Source organism: Podarcis liolepis (assembly GCF_965112155.1).
Source record: "Podarcis liolepis genome assembly, chromosome: 1".
NCBI lineage: Eukaryota > Metazoa > Chordata > Lepidosauria > Squamata > Lacertidae > Podarcis > Podarcis liolepis.
The window spans coordinates 22,824,108-22,846,322 of NC_139554.1; the positions used below are offsets into that span (position 1 = coordinate 22,824,108).

The 22,215-nt window shown below is 39.7% G+C and overlaps 1 protein-coding gene across 3 annotated transcripts; it reads right to left on the reverse strand.

Moving 5' to 3' along the window:
- Positions 1–3,420: 3,420 nt before the first annotated feature.
- On the reverse strand, positions 3,421–22,082 carry CPSF2 (cleavage and polyadenylation specific factor 2). Of its 3 annotated transcripts, none has more exons than XM_083501856.1 (15): positions 21,934–22,082; positions 19,800–19,954; positions 18,326–18,485; positions 18,099–18,204; positions 17,463–17,592; positions 15,097–15,212; positions 14,141–14,328; positions 13,225–13,515; positions 12,475–12,575; positions 11,821–12,021; positions 9,958–10,110; positions 9,290–9,515; positions 7,429–7,731; positions 4,288–4,422; positions 3,421–4,134 (listed from the first exon to the last, which is right to left on the reverse strand). In XM_083501856.1, the coding sequence occupies exons 2-15, from the start codon at positions 19,946–19,948 to the stop codon at positions 4,042–4,044; spliced, it is 2,352 nt and encodes a 783-aa protein (XP_083357982.1). In that variant the 5' UTR covers positions 19,949–19,954; positions 21,934–22,082; the 3' UTR covers positions 3,421–4,041. The 3 variants fall into 3 exon arrangements, with proteins under 3 accessions (XP_083357982.1, XP_083357983.1, XP_083357984.1); XM_083501857.1 differs by having other exon boundaries at positions 21,929–22,074; XM_083501858.1 differs by lacking the exon at positions 21,934–22,082 and adding an exon at positions 21,608–21,632.
- Between the last annotated feature and the right edge of the window lie 133 nt (positions 22,083–22,215).

Here is a 22,215-nt window from a genome sequence, read left to right on the forward strand (position 1 = left end):
CCCGCCAGAGTGGTACCTATTTACCTATTGCACTTTGACGTGCTTTTGAACTGCTAGGTTGGCAGAAGCTGGGACCGAGCAACGGGAGCTCACCCCGTTGCGGGGATTCGAACCACCAACCTTCTGATCGGCAAGTCCTAGTTTCTGTGGTTTAACCCACAGTGCCCAGATTCTGATATCTTGTGGAATGGACCTCCTGATTGCAAGCTGTCTTCTCCTGCAGAACACAGTGAGCTCATCTTTAAAGTACCCTGGTCCCAAGCTGTAGAGGGTCTAAATCAGTGCCTTGGGGACAGGTACAAGGTAACAGCACCGCTACTTTCTCTATATATGCCCACCTCAGTTCTGCACTACAGCACCAGGAGACATCAGACAAGATGGACCACAGGTCTCAAGCAGGATGCTAACGCCTAATATTTTATGTGCCATCTTTGTACAAATATACATAAATTGTCCTACAGAGTTGAGGAATGCATGAACTCTAAATGTGGGAAGAGTAACCAGTCATTTTAAAGATTGCTTCAGATTACTTTAAAATGCTTTTATGCTGCCCATACACCGCCGTGACGTTTCACAAAAGAGCTGTACGTAAGCTTTTATAAAAAGGGCTGCACACGAAACTCCATGTTTACATATCCTGTCCATTACATGCACAAAACTGGCCCCAACCATTAAATCCATTCTCATGGGAGATCTGCATATACTGATGAACCCATGCAGTTTGAATGCAAGCGAAGACTAGAAGACAGGATTTTCTTATGGGAGGTGGCCACAATATCACACTCTCCTTCTGTATGGTCAATTCCCTTTCTAGGAGCGAGTTCCTCCCATTTCATCACAACTGCAGCTAAGGAATATATTGGCACCAGTTTTAGAAGCTAATCAATTTATTTAACCTGACCATGAACCTGGTTAAAAAGAAACGAGTTAGCCTTGGCTGTGGTTAAAGGAAGGGAGTTTGCTTTGGATGGGAGCACACAATTCTGCCTTTGGTTCTCTTAAAAGACAACTTTAAGGAAGGCCAGTTACATCTTTACCAATCTTGTAAGAGGGTTCCTCATGAATATGACATTTTGTTTCGGGATCATTTAAACCTGCAACCCAATGCACAGCGAACTGATGTGATCATACGATTTATGCCCACACAGAGAGATGAAAACAAGTTAGTACACTAAGTGCCTCAACCTTTCTTCCATATTTGCTTTGTTTCGTTAATTAGGCCCAAGATGATTACGTCCTGGTTATATAGAAAGCTGTATATAGAAAAAGTACAGCTGGTACATACCTGAAGTGTAGATTTGTGATGGCATCGTGTGGTCACTGGGTTGGACTATGGCTGAATCCTGGTGACAAAAGCAGAAGCGAAAAACTATTTCCCAAAGAGCTTTTCGCTCCTGCCTTCGTCACCAAGATGGAGCTGAAACCAGTGACTACATGCTGCCAGTAATAAATCTGCACCAGTAACAGTAAACGTTTGTCAGAAAATCCTTGCATCATTAAGTAAACTGTCAAATGAATTAAAAGCCCATATTAAATTAGGAGACTTGTTTGAGAAATGAAGTACAACTGGAGAGTTTATATTTAACAAAGCACAATATATTTAAACCCCCCCCCTCATGTTTCCACCTAAGGATTAAGATAGAAATATACAACATCTATTCATCTGGAATAGATTTTAGTATCCCATTTTTTTAAAAAAAACAACCCTCAGGTATAAAATTAAGTTTCAGTAACGCCAGTAACTTTTAATTAATAATTTGGTTGCCAACTTAAAGAACATGTTACATATTTTTAAAAGTACTTTTCATTGAGAAAACAATCAGAAAGTGGGTGAAAACTGATCTAATATTGCAACTGTACAGAGGTGAAGGCCCTCAGCCTGCATTAGATAAAAATGCCATAACAGATCTGAACGTTGGGAGGTGGGAATGCTACACTGCAGGGGTAGCCAATGTGGTTCCCTCCGAATGTTTGGATTACGACTTACACACCCACACACCATGATCACTGGCCATGCTGGATGGGGCAGATGGCAGCACAACATCTGAAAAGCACTGTGTAGGTAACCCCTGCTATGGTGAAATACATTTAAGAACCAAAATACATTTAAGTGAAATACATTTAAGAACATTGTTCCTGGAAAGGATTAATATGTGACACTAAAGTAGCACCTTGGAAGTCAAACAGAATCCGTTCCAGAAGTCCGTTCGACTTCCAAAATGTTCAGAAACCAAAACGTGGTTTCTGATTGGCTGCAGGAAGCTCCTGCAGCCAATCAGAAGCCACGGAAGCCCCGTCAGACATCGGCTTCCAAAAATAGTTCGCAAACCGGAACACTCACTTCTGGGTCTGTGGCATTCAGGAGCCAAAATGTTTGAGACCTAAGCTGTTCGAAAACCAAGGTATGACTGTACTAGAATGGAAGTAGTGAAACCAGTATGTTCTTGCACAACATGAAAAGGTTTCTATTTAAACTGAGAAGAGTTCAGCAATTATCATGTTGCCTAAAGTGCTGCAGTGGTATAAAAAGTTCACTCACCAAAATGTCCCCATTTATCTTTTAGAACACATTCGGTCCAATGTTAACCTGACTACCCTATATCCAAAGTGACAAAAATAGAGAGAGAGGAACATATTTATCCCCCACCCCGGAACATAATTAAATGTAGAATTCTGTAGCTTGGATTAAAAGTATGAGTGGAATCAGAAAATGAATCCTTGAACTTTCACCCAACCAGTAGTGGAAGTACTGTGCCACAATGTTTCCGAAATGAATGAAATTTAGGCTATGACATAGAAACTCTGTTGGGCCATAGGAAGGTATTGAGAAGTGTTTCTGCAGAGTCTTGTGCAGATGGAAAAAACTGCTCCTGATTTGGAATCACTTCTCTTTTGCAACACTGGAATCGGCCAGGGCCAGCTCAAAACATTTTGCTGCCCGTGATGAAAGACAAGATGACGCCCAGCCCCACATTCCTGTTAGCCATTCTACATATAAAAGCCAATTTGACTTCCTTCAACCTTGGCAACAGGGCAAGCAGCCTCTACTGCACCTGATGGCAGCAGGCTAGCTTGGGGGGTGCAGGACAGGCCCTCTGGCACACAGATCATGGCACCTCCTGAGTAGCAGCCTAACTCTACCTAATTATAGTGGTAGCACACAATTCTGTGAATGGAACAGGCTTTTTGTTAGTGGAAAAGCAACTCTCTCTCTATGTATTTGTGTGTGTGTGTGTGCATAAATTTATAGATATATATCCACACCAATATATCTAGCATACATTTTCAAAACAGTGGTGGCAGTCATTTGAGGTCACTGTAATTTTCTTTCTGCACATATAATTTTTCATAAGTGTCCAGTTAGTAACAATAATGGCTGAATTGATTAACTAAACACTGAAGAAAGATACACTGAAAGCATAACCAAGAAATACTTTTAATTTCTTGGTGATTTCTCATATCCTGGGGAGGAAACTATTAACAAGAAACAGACTAACTGTCAATGGTCTATCTATCGTATTTGGTTTTACCAAAACAGTAAATGTACAATTCCCTCACAAAAAAATCAAGGATGGGAGGAAATATTTTAATTGCAAAATAGGAAAACTGATATCTAACATTAACTTATAATGTTTTACATTCTTAAATAGTCTGGATCCAGCCCATTAAGGAAAAGTTAGTTATACCTAGCTCCCACTGAAATGAATGGAGTTAAGTTCATAATGTCTTAACCTAAGAGCAACTAACTTAATCTGGATAAAACTCATTTTTTAAACAGTTCTCATAAGAATATCTTCAAATGAAATGTTGTGAAACAATCTAACAGGTATTTTCTAACAAAAATCTGAAAAATAAAACTGGCAAAATGTACAGGATACCTATACAGCTACCTTATCTTTAATATATCCAATATTGTTCCAATGCTGGGTTCCTCTGCTGGAAACCTTTGGTAATGGCTGGTAAAGGGCCCTTACAAACGTGTGCCGCAAAAGGATTCCATAAAAATAAAATGTCCATATCTATTATATTTACAGTCCTCCTTTAGACAATGGCATATTGTTCATATAAAAGGCCTCTAATTTTATAGAAATCTTCACAGAGACAGCCCTCCAATCCAATGCGTCCAGTTTCAGTCTGCAAGAAAACATGTTACATCCAATTACTTAGAGACTGTACAGAGATTTGCTATGATTGGCACATAAAAGCAAGCAAACACACACACACACACACACACAGAGAGAGAGAGAGAGAGAGAGAGAGAGAGAGAGAGAGAGAGAGAGAGCTTACCCTGCGAACAGCCACCAAGTTGTTACATACGAGAACCCCTCCTACAAACTCAGCTTGAATTCCTTCTCGCAAGAGAACTTGCTTAAAATCAGACAGTCTTGGCTCATTCATGAAGACAGACTGATGTCCAAGAACCTTTTGTGAAGGTGCAAAACAGAAGTTAATTGACAGATTTAGAAGGGGGAGAAGAGTGAAAGATGAAAATACAAGCATCATAATCATTTCATATTATAAGCGGTAAGATTTAATCTCAAGTAAATGAGATCATGTGCAATCTACCCATTTAACAATTGTGTCCTGTGTTGTGTTCACAGGACAAAACCCACTAGGAATCTGTCCCCCCAAAGACCTCAGGGGAATACATGGAACTCCCATGATACCATAAATACCACAGAAATGACCAGTGCTTTGTACCAACAGCATAGCTGTCAACTTTTCCCTTTTCTTGCGAGGAATCCTATTCGGAATAAGGGAATTTCCCTTTAAAAAAGGGAAAAGTTGACAGCTATGCAACAGTCCTTTCCATACTTCATGGCACAATTAGAAGACTAAAGTTCTGCTTTCAGACTTGCAACTGTGTGCAAGGAGAAGATGATCATTATTATTCTCTTCATCAGTTTACTAATCGCCTTCTTAAAAACTGTGTGATTTACACATAATATAATTAAAAACAGTTAAAAACACAAAAACAGCAAATGCACTTAAAAATAGACAGAACAAGCTGGCCCTTCCTGGTTTTGATAAATAGCAAGGTAGCTTATACACAACCATGCTGTTTATCATATGTTCATGAAGTAAACTGCTTCTGTACTGTTTTGTGTAATTTATTTGACTTTGCAATATGAACATTTTTTTAAAAGTCACTTCATAGTCACAAAAGAATCAAAGCTGACTGCAAAACAGAAATCAATATATAATACAATGTATTAATAAGCAAATAAAAGCCTATTAAATTAAATTAAAAACAAGAGCATTATTGTGTTCCAAAATCAACAGTAACCCGACCAGGATTATCCTTCTGGGAGGCCTGGTGAAATAAAAAATTATTGAAAAGCTGCTGAAATCCCAAAAGTGTCAGCTTCTGTCTGATGTCGAATAGAAGTGTGTTTCATAACACTGGGGCTGCTATGCTAAAAGTCCTGTTGCTCCATGTCGCCAGAGAAGAACTCAGGGCTATATAAGAATACAAGTGCCTCTCCCAATTACTGCAGTGATTGCACTGATATATAAGGTCAAGGCCATTTATCAAGTACCCAGGCTGCATATATAAGAGCTCAATAAATAAATAAATCCCTGAAATCTAACACTGAAGAACATGCGTCATACCCAAAGTTACTTGGTAAAGGTAAAGGGACCCCTGACAATTAAGTCCAGTTGCGAACAACTCTGGGGGTTGCGGAGCTCATCCCACTTTACAGGCTGAGGGAGCCGGTGTTTGTCCACTTCCGCAGACAGTTTTTCCGGATCATGTGGACAGCATGACTAAGTCGCTTCTGGCGAAACCAGAGACGTGCACTAAAACACCTTCCTGCCGGAGCGGTACCTGTTTATCTACTTGCACTTTGACGTGTTTTCGAACTGCTAGGTTGGCAGGAGCTGGGACTGAACAACAGGAGCTCACCCCGTTGTGGGGATTTGAACCGCCGACCTTCTGATCGGCAAGTCTAGGCTCAGTGGTTTAACCCACAGCGTCACCCACGTCCCTTAACAATACTTGGTAGTCCCACTGAAATAGATATATCTCAGTGAGTTAACTCTTAAGTGTATCTTGTTTGGATATCAAGAATCTCCTCTGCATACAAGGTAACAATGCACAGCAATATTTATATGGGCTATTTATATCCCACCCAACTTGCAGAGAAGTAAATAAAAGCTTTGCTTTTAGAATGGGAGGTGAAAGATGAGGAGGTGAAAGAAGTAATGATTAAGTGAGCAAAATATCTGGGTAAAATTATCCAACTATCAGCTTGGGAAAGATTATGGAATAAGGAATGGAAATTTATGGCCTGTTATTAATAATAATAATAATAATAATAATAATAATAATAATAATAATAATAATAAATTATTTATACCCCGCCCATCTGGCTGGGTTTCCCCAGCCACTCTGGGCGGCTTCCAAAAGAATATTAAAATACTATGATACATCAAACATTAAAAGCTTCCGTAAACAGGGCTGCCTTCAGATGTCTTCTAAAAGTCTGGTAGTTGTTGTTCTCTTTGACATCTGGTGGGAGGGCGTTCCACAGGGAGGGCGCCACTACCGAGAAGGCCCTCTGTCTGGTTCCCTGTAACTTGGCTTCTCGCAGAAAATCTTTTGAAGACATTCCACAGGTGGTATATAACTCCCAGCAAACTACCCAAAATGTACAAAATGAGATCTAATACTGGCTGGAGGTGTAAACAGGCAGAAGGGACACTTCCACATGTAGTGGGGTTGCAAAAAAAATTAAGACCTTTTGGGATATTATATATGAGGAGTTGAAAAAAATGTTTAAGCAAACCTTCATAAAGAAACCACAAGTCTTCCTTTTGGGTATTTTAGATTCAGATATCCCAAATGAAATATTCTTATGAATATGCTTATATGCTACAACTGCAGCAAGAATATTAATAGCTAGAAATTGGAAAAGTGAATTAGTACCAACAAAAAAGGAATGGCAGGATAAATTATTTGAATATCTTGAAGTGGCAGAAATGACGGAGAAAATTAGGAGACAGCCTAACCAAAAGTTCCAAAAGGAATGGAAAATATGTAGAGATTACTTTAAAAAACAGCGCCCCCCCAAGTCAAAACCTGGATTTGCTTTAATTTTCCCAAACTATAATATTGATTATAAGTATAGTATGTCAAAAACAGTAGAAATGATGAAATGATAAAAGAAGCAGTTTAACAAACAGACAAAACGGACCCGCTTTGAGGAAGACAGAAGTCTGTCAGAGAAGAAAATGAATTGGGAACAAAGAATACGGTGACATAAGTCAATGTGTAAGAACTTATGGATTTATGGTTGTATGTATGTTTCTTGTTGTTTTTTGACATTTTATTATTTTGGTTACTTTATTGTATGTGTTCATCAAGTAAGAAAACTAACAAAAAGCATTAAAAAAAAAGCTTAGCTGAGGAACTAGTTTTTCTACCTCATTCGGTGGCAGGGGTTCCAAAGTAGGAATGATCTCACTTTCCTCGCATATTTCTTTGTCATCATCTCCAAAAAGACTCTTGATGACCTTCTGCTGTGCAACAGCACTAGAATCCGACGAGGGTGCGTCCACTTGCATCTCTGTATCTTCTCCATCATCTCTCAGTTCCCCTTCTTCCAAAATCACCCCCGTGTCCACTTTTGATACCCGCATGTCCAGGACTCCATCTACCCATGCCAGTTCAGCATCTTTGGCTTTACAAAACTGAAGGGAACTGACCAGCGAGTCCTTTAATCTGACCTAATCACAAATAAATATATAAAATATATTACTGAAACATATGAACCACAGAGTCTGTTTTATATACATTAAATTCCGTATCGTTACATGCTTGAAGTCAACAGGAAGTCACGCTGTTAAGAAGAGAACTTTATGGTCAGCGTATCATAGCACTTTTATAATCATGATACTAGTGTGGGGGGACGAAACAGTTCAGGGAGGAAATAAGTAAGACTTTCCAAGAACATAGAAATTAATGGTGAAATTTGGACAGGTAGACTAGCAGTAAATCACATAACGAAACCAAAAGTTTTTGTTCCTAGTGTTATGGGCATAAAACTTTTATGCAATTTAGGCATGCATACTTTAATTGCCGTGTTTTTCGCTCCATAAGACGCACCTGACCATAAGATGCACCTAGTTTTTAGAGGAGGAAAACAAGGAAAAAAATATTCTGAACAAAACAGTGGGTGCGTAATTTTTTTGGTGCAGGCTGTAGCCATGGACATGCTATGTGATCTGATAGTGAATTTGGAGTGACCCAATGCAAAAATCCTGAGGATCCATGGGCTCCTCAGGATCCCAAGCAGCCTCCTTTATCGCTAGCCTCCCTTATCTCCCTCCCCAATTGCTTAAACGCATGATCTGCTTTTTTCCCCTGGGCAATTCGGCTCCAGGGACCACACATTTGCTCCATAAGATGCACAGACATTTCCCCTTACTTTTTAGGAAGAAAAAAGTGTGTCTTATGGAGCGAAAAATATGGTATTATTTCAACCACCAAGTTATCTTGATGATTTACAAGTTGTGTTTCTTGTTGCATACAGGCAAGATTTTCCCCCAGTCTTTGCAACCTCTTTTTGTTCTGTATCATCATCATCATCATCATCATAATTTATACCCCGCCCATCTGGCTGGGTTTCCCCAGCCACTCTGGGCGGCTTACAACAAAACACTAAAATACAATAACCTATTAAACATTAAAAGCTTCCCTAAACAGGGCTGCCTTCAGATGTCTTCTAAAAGTTTGGTAGTTATTTTTCTCTTTGACATCTGTATAATGGAGTCAGGTGTACCAACAGCAACCAGCTACTTAGAGGCTCCCAAAGAAAATATCATATAGGGGACTTCGAGAAGGGGAAAAACTGCTTGAGGTGAAAAGCTTGTGTTAGCTTTGTTCTCACCTAAGGAAATGTAGCTACACAGACACAGAAGGACACACACACACACACACACACTTCATTATTCTTGAATAGAATACAGCAGCCTTGCAAGTTTATGCAAAACCCTTTTCTAGCCCACAAACTGTTAACCATCTTCTCTCAATAAACCAGAATGTCACAGGCAAGCATAAACAGTATTTCTGCTTAGGTACTTGATTAGAAGGAATTAGTACTTCCACTGCAGGTTGGCTAGTTGTTATTCTTATTTTTATTTGATTTGTATACCACCCTTCCTCAAAAGATCTCAGGGAAGTTCACAAGATTAAATTAAATACAAGCTAGGAATACAAAAAAAATTACAAGTTTTTATGAGGATAGTTGCCCTTTTTTTTTTTTACCCAATTCTACAATCTTACCTGGTATATGTGAGTCTCACTGGTTGCATCGATGGTTTCATGCAATTTAGGCATGTATACTTTAATGTCCTTTCCACCAAAAGCTCTACAGGATTCTGCAAGATCCTGGCTGGCCTCAGGGGGCCCATGGACAATGATCAATTGTCGCGGCTTCATCTGATTAATTATTTTCTTAATGGAGTCCCCATCTGAGCGCCCTTCATAGTCTATGTATGTAACACGAGCTCTAAAATGCAATGTAAGGAGAAAAACAAGTTGTTGTTTTTTTGTAGCTGCAAAATCAGAACACAAATAGTATGCAAGCAAAGCGTTCCCTTGAGAAAAAGTTTGGAAATCTTCACAATTCATTCTGCTAAACAGGGTTAGGTTGGCACCATTACTGAACTTTAACAGAGTGATTCAACATTTCACCTCAAAGGGGGCTTTTCTTAATATGTACATTATATTGTTAAAAATATAGAATAAGGCATCAACACAATTTCTTTCATAAATCTTTGAGCATGAAAATCTAGATGGTGTGATCTGATAAGATTAGGAATGGGGAATTTTTTCCAGCCCAAGTTATCAGGCAGTCTCAGTTGGTAAAAGGTGACAGATTGCAATGAATTGCTAACCCTACTCATCTGCCAATGGCGCCATCCAGCTGCAACTAACAATAAGACACTCACTTTATTTCCATCGATTCTGTTGCTGAAATGCATTTGGTCGGAACATCTGATAAATCCTGGTCCATAGGTTCCTCTCCATTTGTAAGTCCAGATTCTAATTTGTTCTTTTCTTCTTCTGTTGCCTGAAGCTCTGGAACGAGGAAATCCTCCGGTCTAAACAAAGGATTGTTGTCAATTCTTAATTAGGGGAATGCTAAGGAAACATCTATGGTGAAGGAAGACAATATACGTAATAGCTATTCTCTAAATGAAGAGAAACAGATTTAACAACATCAAAGCTCAAGAAAGGACCATTGGATACGCATCCAGAAATCTAAGGAAGAGGCTCAACAAATGTCCTTTTAAAGAAGGTTTTGCCAATTTTGGAATTATATTGAAAAATATGCATTCTTTGTGGCATATTTTAAAAGGAAGATAAGACATCTGGAGGTTGGTGGGTTTCACATCCCTGGCTGAATGCAAGTGAGCAGTGTGCTAGTGTCTGCTGTCCCAAAGTCCCACTCTTGACTTAGCCATGCCAGGGAGGAAACAAATCAGATAACTTAGGTTTATACATAAACTAGCACTCATTGTTTGTTTCTCTCCAAACAAGCTATGAACGGAAGCTAGGGTGGTTTGTTCTTGGCTTACTGCTTCGGTGTAGTTTTTGTGTGATTATAGCACTAGCACTTGGGAATACAGTGGTACCTCGGGTTAAGAACTTAATTCGTTCTGGAGGTCCGTTCTTAACCTGAGGTACCACTTTAGCTAATGGGGCCTCCTGCTGCTGCCACGCCGCCGCCGCACAATTTCTGTTCTCATCCTGAAGCAAAGTTCTTAACCTGAGGTACTATTTCTGAGTTAGCGGAGTCTGTAACCTGAAGCATCTGTAACCTGAGGTACCACTATAAAGGCAACTACTGTACACTAGATCAGACCACTGGCACATCCCGTCTGCCTACACTGAATGGGATCGATTTTTGTAGGGCAGGCATGTCCAAAGTCCATTTTGGGAGTTTAATCCAGAGCCTAGGGTAAAATCCTAAAAAAAGATTAACAACTTTGATTGGCCCTCACTTCATCAAATCTGGCCCTCTCTGAAAAAGTTTGGACACCCCTGCTCTAGGGTTTCAGACAGGAATATCGCCCAACCCTGCCTGGAAATACTGGGGACTGCACCTGCTTGCAAGGCAGATGCTCTGGCACTGAGCTATGGCCCTCTGTTTGGGGGAAGCAAACCACAAGTGCTGGTTTGCACATAACATTAAGCCAGCCTCTGATCTGCTCCCCCCCCCCAGCCCGGCAAGTCAGGAGTGGAGTGGCGAATTTTGACTAGAGTACACAGTAATGTGGAACCTATGGACCTTCAGATGTTGTTAAGACTCCAACTTCCATCAGCCCCAGCCAGAATAGCCAACAGCCAGGGATGATGGGAGTTATAGTTCAGCAACATCTGGAGAACCACAGACATGGCATCCCTGGATTAAACCATATTAACTATGGTTTGCCATCCCTGGTTTAATGTTAAGTGTGAACCAGGCACAAGGAAATAATAAAGAACTTTAAGAACCCAGACAATAAGAGATCAATTAGAGTACAGCAAAGGTACATAAATACATAATTAATCATATACAGGATTGCAACCTAAACAGAAAAAACTGGTATCATCCAGACAATTATAAATGTCATGAATCTAGTCAGGGATATCTGGAATTTCAACTCTGCACATAATCTTTGTTTTTCCTCTTGGTATGCCTCAGTGAGGCTCCCACCTGAAAAGCTCCCCTAAATTTAAAATGTGCACCTATTACCTTGGTGCACATGTAATTTTAAACACATTATTATTAACACTTGTTATAATATTATCTCTTCTCTCCCACGTACTTGATAATCTCTCCATATTCATCCCATTTAATTCTCTCTTCTGGAGCTGGAAACATAGGGTAGGACTTTTTGGCCTGTTTGAAGAAGCTTCCTTTGCGGTTGCCTTCACCTTTCATCATAAGGTCATGCTTAGTTTTATGAACAGATGGTTGATCAACGTCCTCCTCAGCATCACTGTCATCGCTGGAATCAATATCTGCTCTAGAATGTGAGCCGAAAATAGAGTTTCATATGAACACAAGGCAAACAACACCAAAATATTATACTTCTATCCCAATCTTACCAAGTTCGGAGCGGTTCCAGAACTCATCATCTGGAGACACCAGCTTGACAACCACTTAGTAACAACACTACAGTACTGGGTGCTCAGACAATTAGGCCCATATAGTTCTATACCATTAAAACAAGAGCATTGTGGAACATAATGTTTGAAGTTAACTGTTACGAGGAGTTGCTGCTTATCTTGGGAAGCGTCAGTTTCAAGACGACTTATGATACTGCCGGAAGGCATTATGGCTGTAAGTTTCACTGAGGTCACATCAAATAAGCTTAGAATTGTTTAAAGTGTTTTTTCCTTGGTGCTGTAGAAATGGTAAAGTAGCAGTATTTGAGTATTTGCTCAAAAGGTCATTTGCAACCACCACAGGTACTCACTCTTTGGATTGTTCTAACTTTTTGGCCGCCTCTTTCTTCAGTTTTTCTTTCTCCAGGTATTCCTCAAGTTCCTTCCCTTCCAGTTTCACTCTTTTCCTCAGCTAAAAGAAAAGCATGTGCAAATAAGGGGTATGTTTGCTGACATAAGTGGCAACCTTTTATCAGGAGTTCTCAACACATTTCCTAAAGAGTGATAAACATTATCAATTCAAGTAGAAACGTCAGAACACCAGAAGGCATCATATTTGCAATGCCACATATTTGAAAAACACAAAGTTTAATCTAATAGTTGGTCTTCGAGAGGAATCTTCCACATCCACTGACATTCATCTGTCTCGGAAGACAATGGAAAAGTGTGCCTTCTTTGTAATAAAAAAAATAGCTGAACAATTAATGGAAAATCATGCACATTTCCAAACATATGTCTGGAGCATGCATACATTACTGTCTTAAGTATCCACATGGAAAAAAATAATGCTCGAAACAGGCCTAAAAGTTCCCAAGTGTTGTCACATATTTTTATGATCTTACTAAAACACTATTTTACCACACATGATTTTACTCATTTTCTTTAAAGAAGTGAGGGGGAAAGAGTATTTCCTTCTCATCAGATGAATAAAGAGGGGAATTCTTTTCATCAGTATTTTCCCTTGGTAATATAAGCAAGGGAACATAAGTTGGTCAACATAAGCAAGCAAAATTCCCAAGACAGTCAATATGGCTGCAGTCTCCTGGAACAAATTTTCTTACCTCTATATCTGTAACTTTTTCGGAGGGATGATCTATTAGGAAACGTGCTAGTGTGCCAGGAGTAGTTCTATATGTTAAAATTATAGAGTTTTTAGGGTCCTGGCACCATTGTATAAAGAGATCTCTTGAAAACCCACATTCCAGATCTGGTTGGCTGGCAAGGACAACTTTGGGACTAGGAACCCGCGCCAAATCTGCAAGCCCGTGACAGAGAGAGAGATGACGGAACTGAAAAGGATTGTTCCTCTTATCTTCAAAGCATCTCATCAGTTTGTCGCTCATCCATTCAACCTGTAGGTAGGAAGGGGGGGGGGGAAGCAATTTGTACTGAGTTGCAACACCTATGTAGCAAAGAGTGCTTAAATGGTGCTTAAATAGTACTTGCAAACATATGAAACTACCTAATACAGCATCAGACTAGTTGTACCTTGGTTTTCAAACAGCTTAGTTCTCAAACGTTTTGCCTCCCAAATGCCACAAACCTGGAAGTGACTGTTTCGGTATGCAAATTATTTTTGGAAGCCGAATGTCCAAGGGGGCTTCTGATTGGCTGCAGGAGCTTCCTGCAGCCAATCAGAAGCCACACTTTGGTTTCTGAACGTTTTGGAAGTCAAACGGACTTACGGGATGGATTCCATTCGACTTCCATGGTACGACTGTACTGGTCTACATGCCTTAAGCACTTTCTACTACAACTGGCTACCCCAAGTCATAGTGTAAGAAGGACTTTCCACTTATACCATCTGTTTTTCTCCTTGATCTTAAGGTATCCAATGTGGGATAATATAAATGCCTGTTCTATATTAGCACAATTCAGGTGGTTAGCAACACAGTGTTGCTGTAAAATACTATGGACATGGGCAAAGCCTTGATATAATTACAGAAGTCAGTCTAATAATCTGCTATCAAAACCAACCTGAGATTTTGAGAATTCTACAACGTTGTAGCTGACATTATTTAAAAGTGCTAAAGAGTAGACTCCTAAACCGGCATCTTTTGTCCTCCATATTTGATCAAGTAGTTGGGCAAGTTCCAAAACTCTGCCTGCAGTGTCCACAGCTATTAGGACATTTCCATCACCTCTCAGTGTTTCCAAGACATTTGCTGGAGAAAAGAAAACAATGTATTAGTTTTGTGGCAGGATTTGAATCCTAATTCATATGTATATAAAACATTTCCTTTTAATAGTCAGAGGAAAACCCAATTAGCATAAGGGTTATATTTTTATCTACACATGGCTTCTAAATCAGATTCTAATTAAATAATGGTAACTGCTTTCTCAAAAACAATATAATTTCACATCATGTTACATTAAAATTGGATAAAGTTTTTTTAAAAAATCATATTCACAATTCCATATTCAGGAAAATAGTTAAATACTCCAAATTAAATTATTTTCTGCAAGAATTTTTTTAAAAAAGAAATGTCTTTACACACTTCCTAGAACTCTGTAGGGAGTCTTGGGTTTCACCATATGATTTATTTCTTGAATGCATTTATTTAACATATATATCTATTTATTTAAAATATAACACTTGACCCACAATAGAGAAGTCCCTAGAATGTCTCCAGATTAATCTTAATTCCTGAAAAAGAGGGAACTTACAAGCAGTTGATTTTAATGTAGTGCATTAAAGGCTTTCTTTGAACACACACACAAAATATTGCAATTTCAAATTAAAGTTATAATCATCTTAAGCTGTTAATTTTCTAGAAATCTATTCAACGGTGTGTGAAACTTACAATTTTATCCAGAGAACAAGACTATTTTTTCTCCTTTTTCTTATAATATTTATGAGCACCACATGGAAGCTAGGTTTTAAAAATCTATTAGAAACTGAATTTTCCCAGCTGCTGCGGAAAAATACATACTTAGTAGCTGTTCATCTCTTTGTTTCCGTCGTGGCTGTACATAAGTAGCATTAAAGGAATCAGTGATAAGCAAGGAAGGCCTGCTTAGCATTTCCAGGGAACATCCATTCAAATGGCTAAAAGAGAAGTTACATCAAACAATTGCAGTGCTTTAGTTAAAGAAAGGTGATGATAAAATTACATATGTAGCAGAAATTTTCTATAAAGTTAGTTTCTGTAACAACCAATTTTGCTATCACTTTAATCACAAGTACAGTGATACCTTGGTTGTTGAACAGCTTGGCTCACAAACGCCACAAACCCGGAAGTGAGTGTTCCGGTTTGCAAATGTTTTTCAGAAGCCGAACGTCTGACACGACCTCTGACTGAGTGCAGGAAGTTCCTGCAGCCAACTGGAAGCCACGTTTTTGAATGGTTCCAAGAGTCAAAAAGACGCCTGGAACAGATTAAGTTCAACAACCAAGGTCCCACTGCACATGTCATACAGCATGATTTATTTAGCGTACATTAAAACCTAGTTTTGCAGGAAGAATCAGTCAATTGTTGCTGCAAGGAATCTAAAATAGACATTTGGTGATATCCAACTTTGCACAAGTAATTTTCTGCTTGTGCAATGGGACTTCACCTGCCCTCTCCTTCCTTCTGCAGCCCCTCCCACCCCTACATCAATCTGCTCTGGAGGGTCCCTCAACACTGGAGAAAATTTAAAGGATGCACATGGAAGTAGAGCAAGTCCTGTTGCACAAATGGAAGTCTATTGCGCTAGCGGACAGACACCGCTGGATGACACCTAATGAAAATATGGGCAGAAAAGCCAAGCAGAGAACAGGATAAGGAAGGATCGATGTAACTGACATACCAAAGTGTTTTAATCTATTTGCTTAGGGCAGAATCCAAGGAAATGCTAAATTAACATTCTGCGTCTGGAATAGATTTGAGAGCACATGCACAGAGGCAGGGAGCAGGGTGAGGCGGGCTGTCCTGTTGTGCAAGCAGAAATCATTGTGCTAACAGGATGGGTTAACTGAGTACTGTCCTTAAAAATGAACAAAACTACTATAATTAGACTGCAAATCATGGAATCATATAACTGTAGAATTGGAAGGACCTCTCCTCTCTGTACTTCTTGCTTCTCATCAGCCTTCAGTGACAACAAGCAAGATGACAATTTGAACTGAGCAATAGTCTATGTTCCATAATTTTTAAAAGAAAGACTATATATTGAGGGATTTGCACTCATTCTCATTTAAGGATCTCAACACTTCTCAGTGTACTTCTTAAGTTATAATTTTACAATTTACTGGTCGCCCAGAAATTTACCCATTTCCTCATTTTCACTCAGAAAAAAATAACTCTGTTCCATATGTCTTATTCTTAGTTTCTTTTTTAAAAATCAGCTGTGAACATTCCTAAGTATAAAAATAGCATTGTAATAAAAACTGCAAAGAGAATTTAGAACATAGCAGCTTCCTATAAATAAAACCCAATCTACGACTCTCCATGTGAATCATACAAACTTGCATACGCAAATTTTGGGATTTACATCTGTACTTAGAACATGGGTAGCACTATAACAGTACTATTGATAGATGTACCAACTTATTTCAAGAAATTCAATATAAGAGACTGCTCCTCTCTCATGCAGTAGGGCAGTTTATTTTTAAATGGGATTTAAGGAAAGTGGTTTTGATTGTTTAGGATTTGTCTTAAAACAGATAGCTAAAAATGGCATTTGCCGCTATCTAGAGAATCTTCAAGCTTTTCCCAGCCATGTTACATTTCAAAATATTTTTAAAGCTTTGAGTCTTGAAATTAAAAGGGGGTTGTTTATTTCTCCAGTGAACTTTGATATTATAACCCATGACCACCCAATCCTTGCCACAAACTAGGAGACACTAAAAATTCTTGTTAATGATTCAGACCTGTAAATAATCACTTATCTACAGGGACAGGAATATTTTGCAAAATAAAGATGAGCTGGTTCTTCTTTCAGGTCACCGATATTCCACATATAATGAACCCGGGCTTAATGTGTTTGCAGGCTAATAATTTCTGTAGCCTTACTTGCAATGCTCCATTAAAAAGAAGGCTGTATGGGCAAAATTATATAATGTTCATCCACTTGTGCATCAGAACTGCCCATTTATTTTTTCACCCTGGCAGCCCATCACCCCCCCAAAATCCGCTCCATAAAGTCCCTCAATATTTTGGGAGTGGGGGGTTGCAAGAGGGAGAACAAGAAGCCCCGTTGCACAAGTGGATGCCCACTCACACTGCACTGGATCTCTCTCATCGTCTTTAAAAATCAGAACCATTCAAGCAACAAAATTAACCAACAGCAGACAATATCAATATTGTGTACATACATCTCCCTCTTGTGGTTGAAGTCAACTGCATAAACAATTTCTTCTTCCCCGTCTTTAACTATCTTCCAAATTGTTCCTCCTATCATGTGGCCTGCTGGTAATGGTGTGATGGACAAGCCATGACCTTTCCCTAAGAGAATAAAGGGCAGCATATCAGACACAAACGAATAAGGTTTGTTGTAGAACATCGTAATCTCAGGTGAAAAGTATGGCATTAATATTTGAGTTATAGTCAAATTATAGTCACATTAGTCAAGTTAGTCACATTAAAATGGCATTTCACAAGCAACTTTACTCTGCAGTATTTCCCAAGGCCCTAATGAACTTTACAAAGCTGTCCTACATCTATGACAAAGAAAATGATTTGTGAACTATACTTTTATGGCAACTAAGCCCATGAAATGCTCTAGACCTCCTAACCTTGGAGAAGAAGATTTTTTTAAAAAGAAGTATGCAAGCAGAACGTTAAATCTGCTAAAACGGAGTATTCACTTTGACTAAAGTTATTCATTTGACATACGTACAACCATTTTCAAGGTTTATTTTTCTAAATACAGAAACATCTGGGTTAGAGCAAAATGAACAGCAAATTACAGACAGTACAATGATGATTACTTTAAAATTTTATTTCTTCACCTTTCAAATTGACAATCTGAGAAAATTTTAGTTGTTGTATTTTATCAAAAGCTGCATCCACATCATCCAAGGTAAACAAAGTGAAGTCCTCTGTATTGTGACGTGACTGCCAAACAAAAGAACATGAAATTATTCTTAATATATAACAATCATATTCAGTGAGAGTTTCAGTTTTGTTTGTAAGAATATAAAAAAGGAAGGAAAAATAAGTTTCAAGGGAACTATACCTGGTAGAGATCATACATGAACATTTGGCCCATTTTGTAGACAGGAATAGTGGCATAAATAGCACAATTCAACCCCATCTTTCCGACTGCATATGGGAGTGCGCCCAAGTGTAAAGGATCAGGATGTGAAAGAAGTACTGCATCAACCTGGTGAACATATCTATAGAAGAAAAACAGGAAGGGAGAAAATCACATGCCACTCCATCATTTGAGAAATTGCAGTTTTAGTGACATCAATGAAATATTGCACCTGCCAGAGTCTAAATCCAAACAATGGGCAGGAACACCCTGTGAACAGTGTATTGCCAATTTCTCCCTTTGCCCCCTGAAAATCTTTACTGCAGAATTGGGGGATCTTCTGAAAAGCGGGAAAGGGTATTGAAATCAGCAAAAAATGACCTTCCCCTTTCTGCCACTATGATTCTCCACTGGATCAAAAGCCTCCCACACCATTGTTGTCATACGTTAGAATGTTTCATTAAAAAAAGCTGTATGGCAAAAATTAAGATAAGGCCTTGGAACCAAATCTGTACAAATGGGCAAGTTAACAGAGGCAAAAAGCACCTTCTTTGACCAGGCAAACACAGGTCCTACAATCTGGCCTGCAGTTGCTGTTAATGCAAAGCAATGATAATGCAAACATAAACATAAACAAGGTGGGCATTTATTATAATATACCGGTAAATTGAGCAAGTTAGATTGTAGCTGATGAAAATCTACCCTGTACTCTACTGATTCACACAGGATTATTTGTGCACTGAAGTGCTGCACATGTGCCCCAATCCAATGAGTAGAGCTCTGCATGGAGACTTTTCACATGCAGAACTCTTGAGCAGAGGATTTGCTTTTGCTTTCACATGCATGGGGCCCCATAGTACAGGTGCTGGCAAGGCTTACCGGCCATGGGCTGGATCACTCCTGCAACGATCATCCGTGGGCCGGGCCGGCGCAGCGCGACCCTGGAAATCGCATCTGGCCATGTCTGCAGCGCCAGAAATCGCTTCTGCACATGCCCAGACACCGAAAATCGCACCTGCACAGAAGCAATTTTTGGCTTCTAGGCATGAGCAGAAGCAATTTCCGGTATCTGCACACGCGCAGATGCGATTTCTTGCGCCACCTGGCAAGTCCCTACGCTGTGCCGGTTTAACGCAGTGCACGGGGGACTCACCAAGTAGGCGGCTCGTTGGCCGGTAAAACAGTCTTTGTGGGCCGGATCCGGCCTATAAGCCGCATGTTGCCGACCCCTGCCATAGTAGGTCACAAGCATTGAATAGTTGTTCCATGCCCACAGATTAGTTGGTGGAGAATTTTCTCTCTCTAATCTTCTTCTTGTTACTGTGCTCTATCCTTCTAAATACATTAACTACTGATGTCTTCTTATATCAGGATATAAAGCATGCAATAACTACATCTGGTTTTTAGCTTACTTGCAAAGGAATAACAGTTTAATTAAAGTCAGGTTCTAGCTTACTTCCGTAGGGAATCAATGATGTCCATAGAAAAATTCTCATCCCAGCCACAATCCAACAGAAAGCGAAATTCATCTACTTGAAGTAAATAACACAGAGCAGATTCTTCCTGCACCCCTGAAAGGGTGGTTAGCTTGATAATTGAAGTCATTTTTTCCTTCCCAAAAGAGAATAAAATGTATTATAAAGCTGAAAAGACTTTGCCATTGCCACATAATGATAATTCGAACTTTATAACTGATCATGGCTTACTGTGAATAAACAGCATGCCAGTTGCATGCTGCCCGATTACTCCTGTTTCATTCCTTTCATGGCACAAACAAGATAAACAAACCTGATATTGGTTTCCCATTATGCCCAGATCAGGGGTTGTGGCTTTTTTCCAACAAGCCATGATCTTAAGCCTAGCTTAAGCCATGGTTTGTTACTGGCTTGGTGATTAACTTGGCCAGCTTTAAAAGAGGATTAGACAAATTCATGGAGGATAAGACAATCAATGTCTACTAGTCATGATGCCCATGTTATACCTCCAATGTCAGAGGCGGTAAGTCTCCAAATACCACAAATACCAGCTGCTGTGGAGTGCAAGTGAGGAGAATGCTGCTGTGTTCAGGTCTTGCTTGTGGCTGTGAGAAGAGAATACTAGATAGGCCTCTGGTCTGATCCAGCATTGCTCTTCTTATAATAATTGTAGATTAGGGGATAAATCACACTCCCTAGGTTGGGTGTTATGGCAAGTCAAGGCTTCCTGGTCTGTTTATATTGCTTACACCAGGGGAGGTGTGAAGCATCAATGAAGAAGCATGTTACTTATTCACAATAAGTTCACATTAAGTAAGAAAGTCTGGTTTTTCCTTACATGTGAACATGGCATAGAGTTCTTAGCTGTATCAAGTCCTACAAATAGGAAATATTAGAAATGTACAACTGAAGAACCCAAAATATTATGGCTAGTGGAAAAGGATGATGGAAGTTGTAGTGCAACAACAAATGGAGAGCTACAGGTTCCACACCCTGTTTAGAGAAACATGCCATCTTCAAACTGTAGTTTATGACATTGACATGTTTTGCAAAACCATAATTCAGATTTATCAGTTTTGGATTCAGACGTAATGATAAGCTGCAACCAACTGAAAATGAACCCAGAAGGGGAACTGCAATATACAAGTCCTCCCTCCATGCACACTTCACTTGCCCTATTATCATTTTATTATTATTATTATTATTATTATTATTATTATTAGCCACCTCTAATCCAATAAAAATCAAATATGCCTTAAGTTATAAGAATACAAGGAAGTCAAACAGATGCTCAAGTTCTACAAAAGCTAAACTGAGAAGACAGGCAATACAAAGGAACCATCTAGTTCAGTCAGCCTTCCCCAACATGGTGCTCTCCAGGTGTTTTGGACTTCTAATAAATCTTTGTGAACTGCTTTGAGGCTCCTTTTGGTTATACTGCATAAGGTGATTTAAAAATACAATCAACTAACTAAAAACTGATTACAACTCCCATCAGTCCCACTTGACGTACAATTCTTTTACTGTGAATGCTACCAGTTAAACTGCTCCCCAACCGTTGTCATGAAAATAAGGCCACTCTCCCAATAGTATTTCTGACAAATACAAGGTTAGACGGAGCTTATTCTCTTCTCTGCCCTGGGCTCCTTTGGAAGGAAGGAAGAATAAGATACATATGTAATCAATTAAGGAAATAGCCCAGCGAAGGGTCTCCTTGGATTTGTCAGCTAGAGGATTTTTAACTGATATGGTGATGCCACCTTTTGATAATTATTTTGTTTTTACATACCAAGTCACTTATGCATTCTGATCCTTCATATACCGTATGTGTGTATAGTAAGATCGTGTCTCTCAGAGACTTGGCTCAGACACCCAGCAAAGGGTCTGGATGCGAAAGGAGAAAGGTAACGTAGGAATCACCCCCCAAACTGCACAGAAGCGAGACCTTCATTCCACCACCTGCCCTGCAGTGGTAGCCCTTTCAAATCCTCCACCAGGAGACGGGGTCGGGAACTGATCACGCATGTTTCATCCTAAGAGTGTATGCGAAGCCACCTTTGGGGGAAGCGGAGGGAAGCCTCTTTGCTCCCGTTCCCAGACTCATTGCAACCTTACCTGCACGGCGGCCCCTTGTTAACTCCCGGCCCCCCTAAAACCTAATGGAAGCCTGGAGGAGGAAGGGGGAAAGCGAGGGACTCTTTACTCAGCCACACTCAGCCCCTTCAGCGGCCGCCGCCATTTTGGCCCGAGAGGAAACAACCGGCGAGCGCGCCGAAAGAGGCGGAGGAGCCGCTTCCGCCGCTTCTGAAAGCGAACCAAGAAGCGGGCTGTACTATCAGAGACGTTTACGGGGGGGGAGTAAACCAGAGGGGAAGCACTTGGATTAATGAAGATGCC

What these genes read in the sequence shown, in the direction of transcription:
- CPSF2 (XM_083501856.1), bottom strand. Translation starts at nt 19,948, where the DNA reads ATGACTTCAATTATCAAGCTAACCACCCTTTCAGGGGTGCAGGAAGAA. An exon ending in TTCAACCACAAGAGGGAGAT is followed by an intron (nt 15,213 to 17,462) that starts GTATGTACACAA and finishes CTTCTCTTTTAG; the next exon opens with CCATTTGAATGGATGTTCCC. An exon ending in AACCCCTGCCACCGAATGAG is followed by an intron (nt 4,423 to 7,428) that starts GTAGAAAAACTA and finishes CCTTCACAAAAG; the next exon opens with GTTCTTGGACATCAGTCTGT.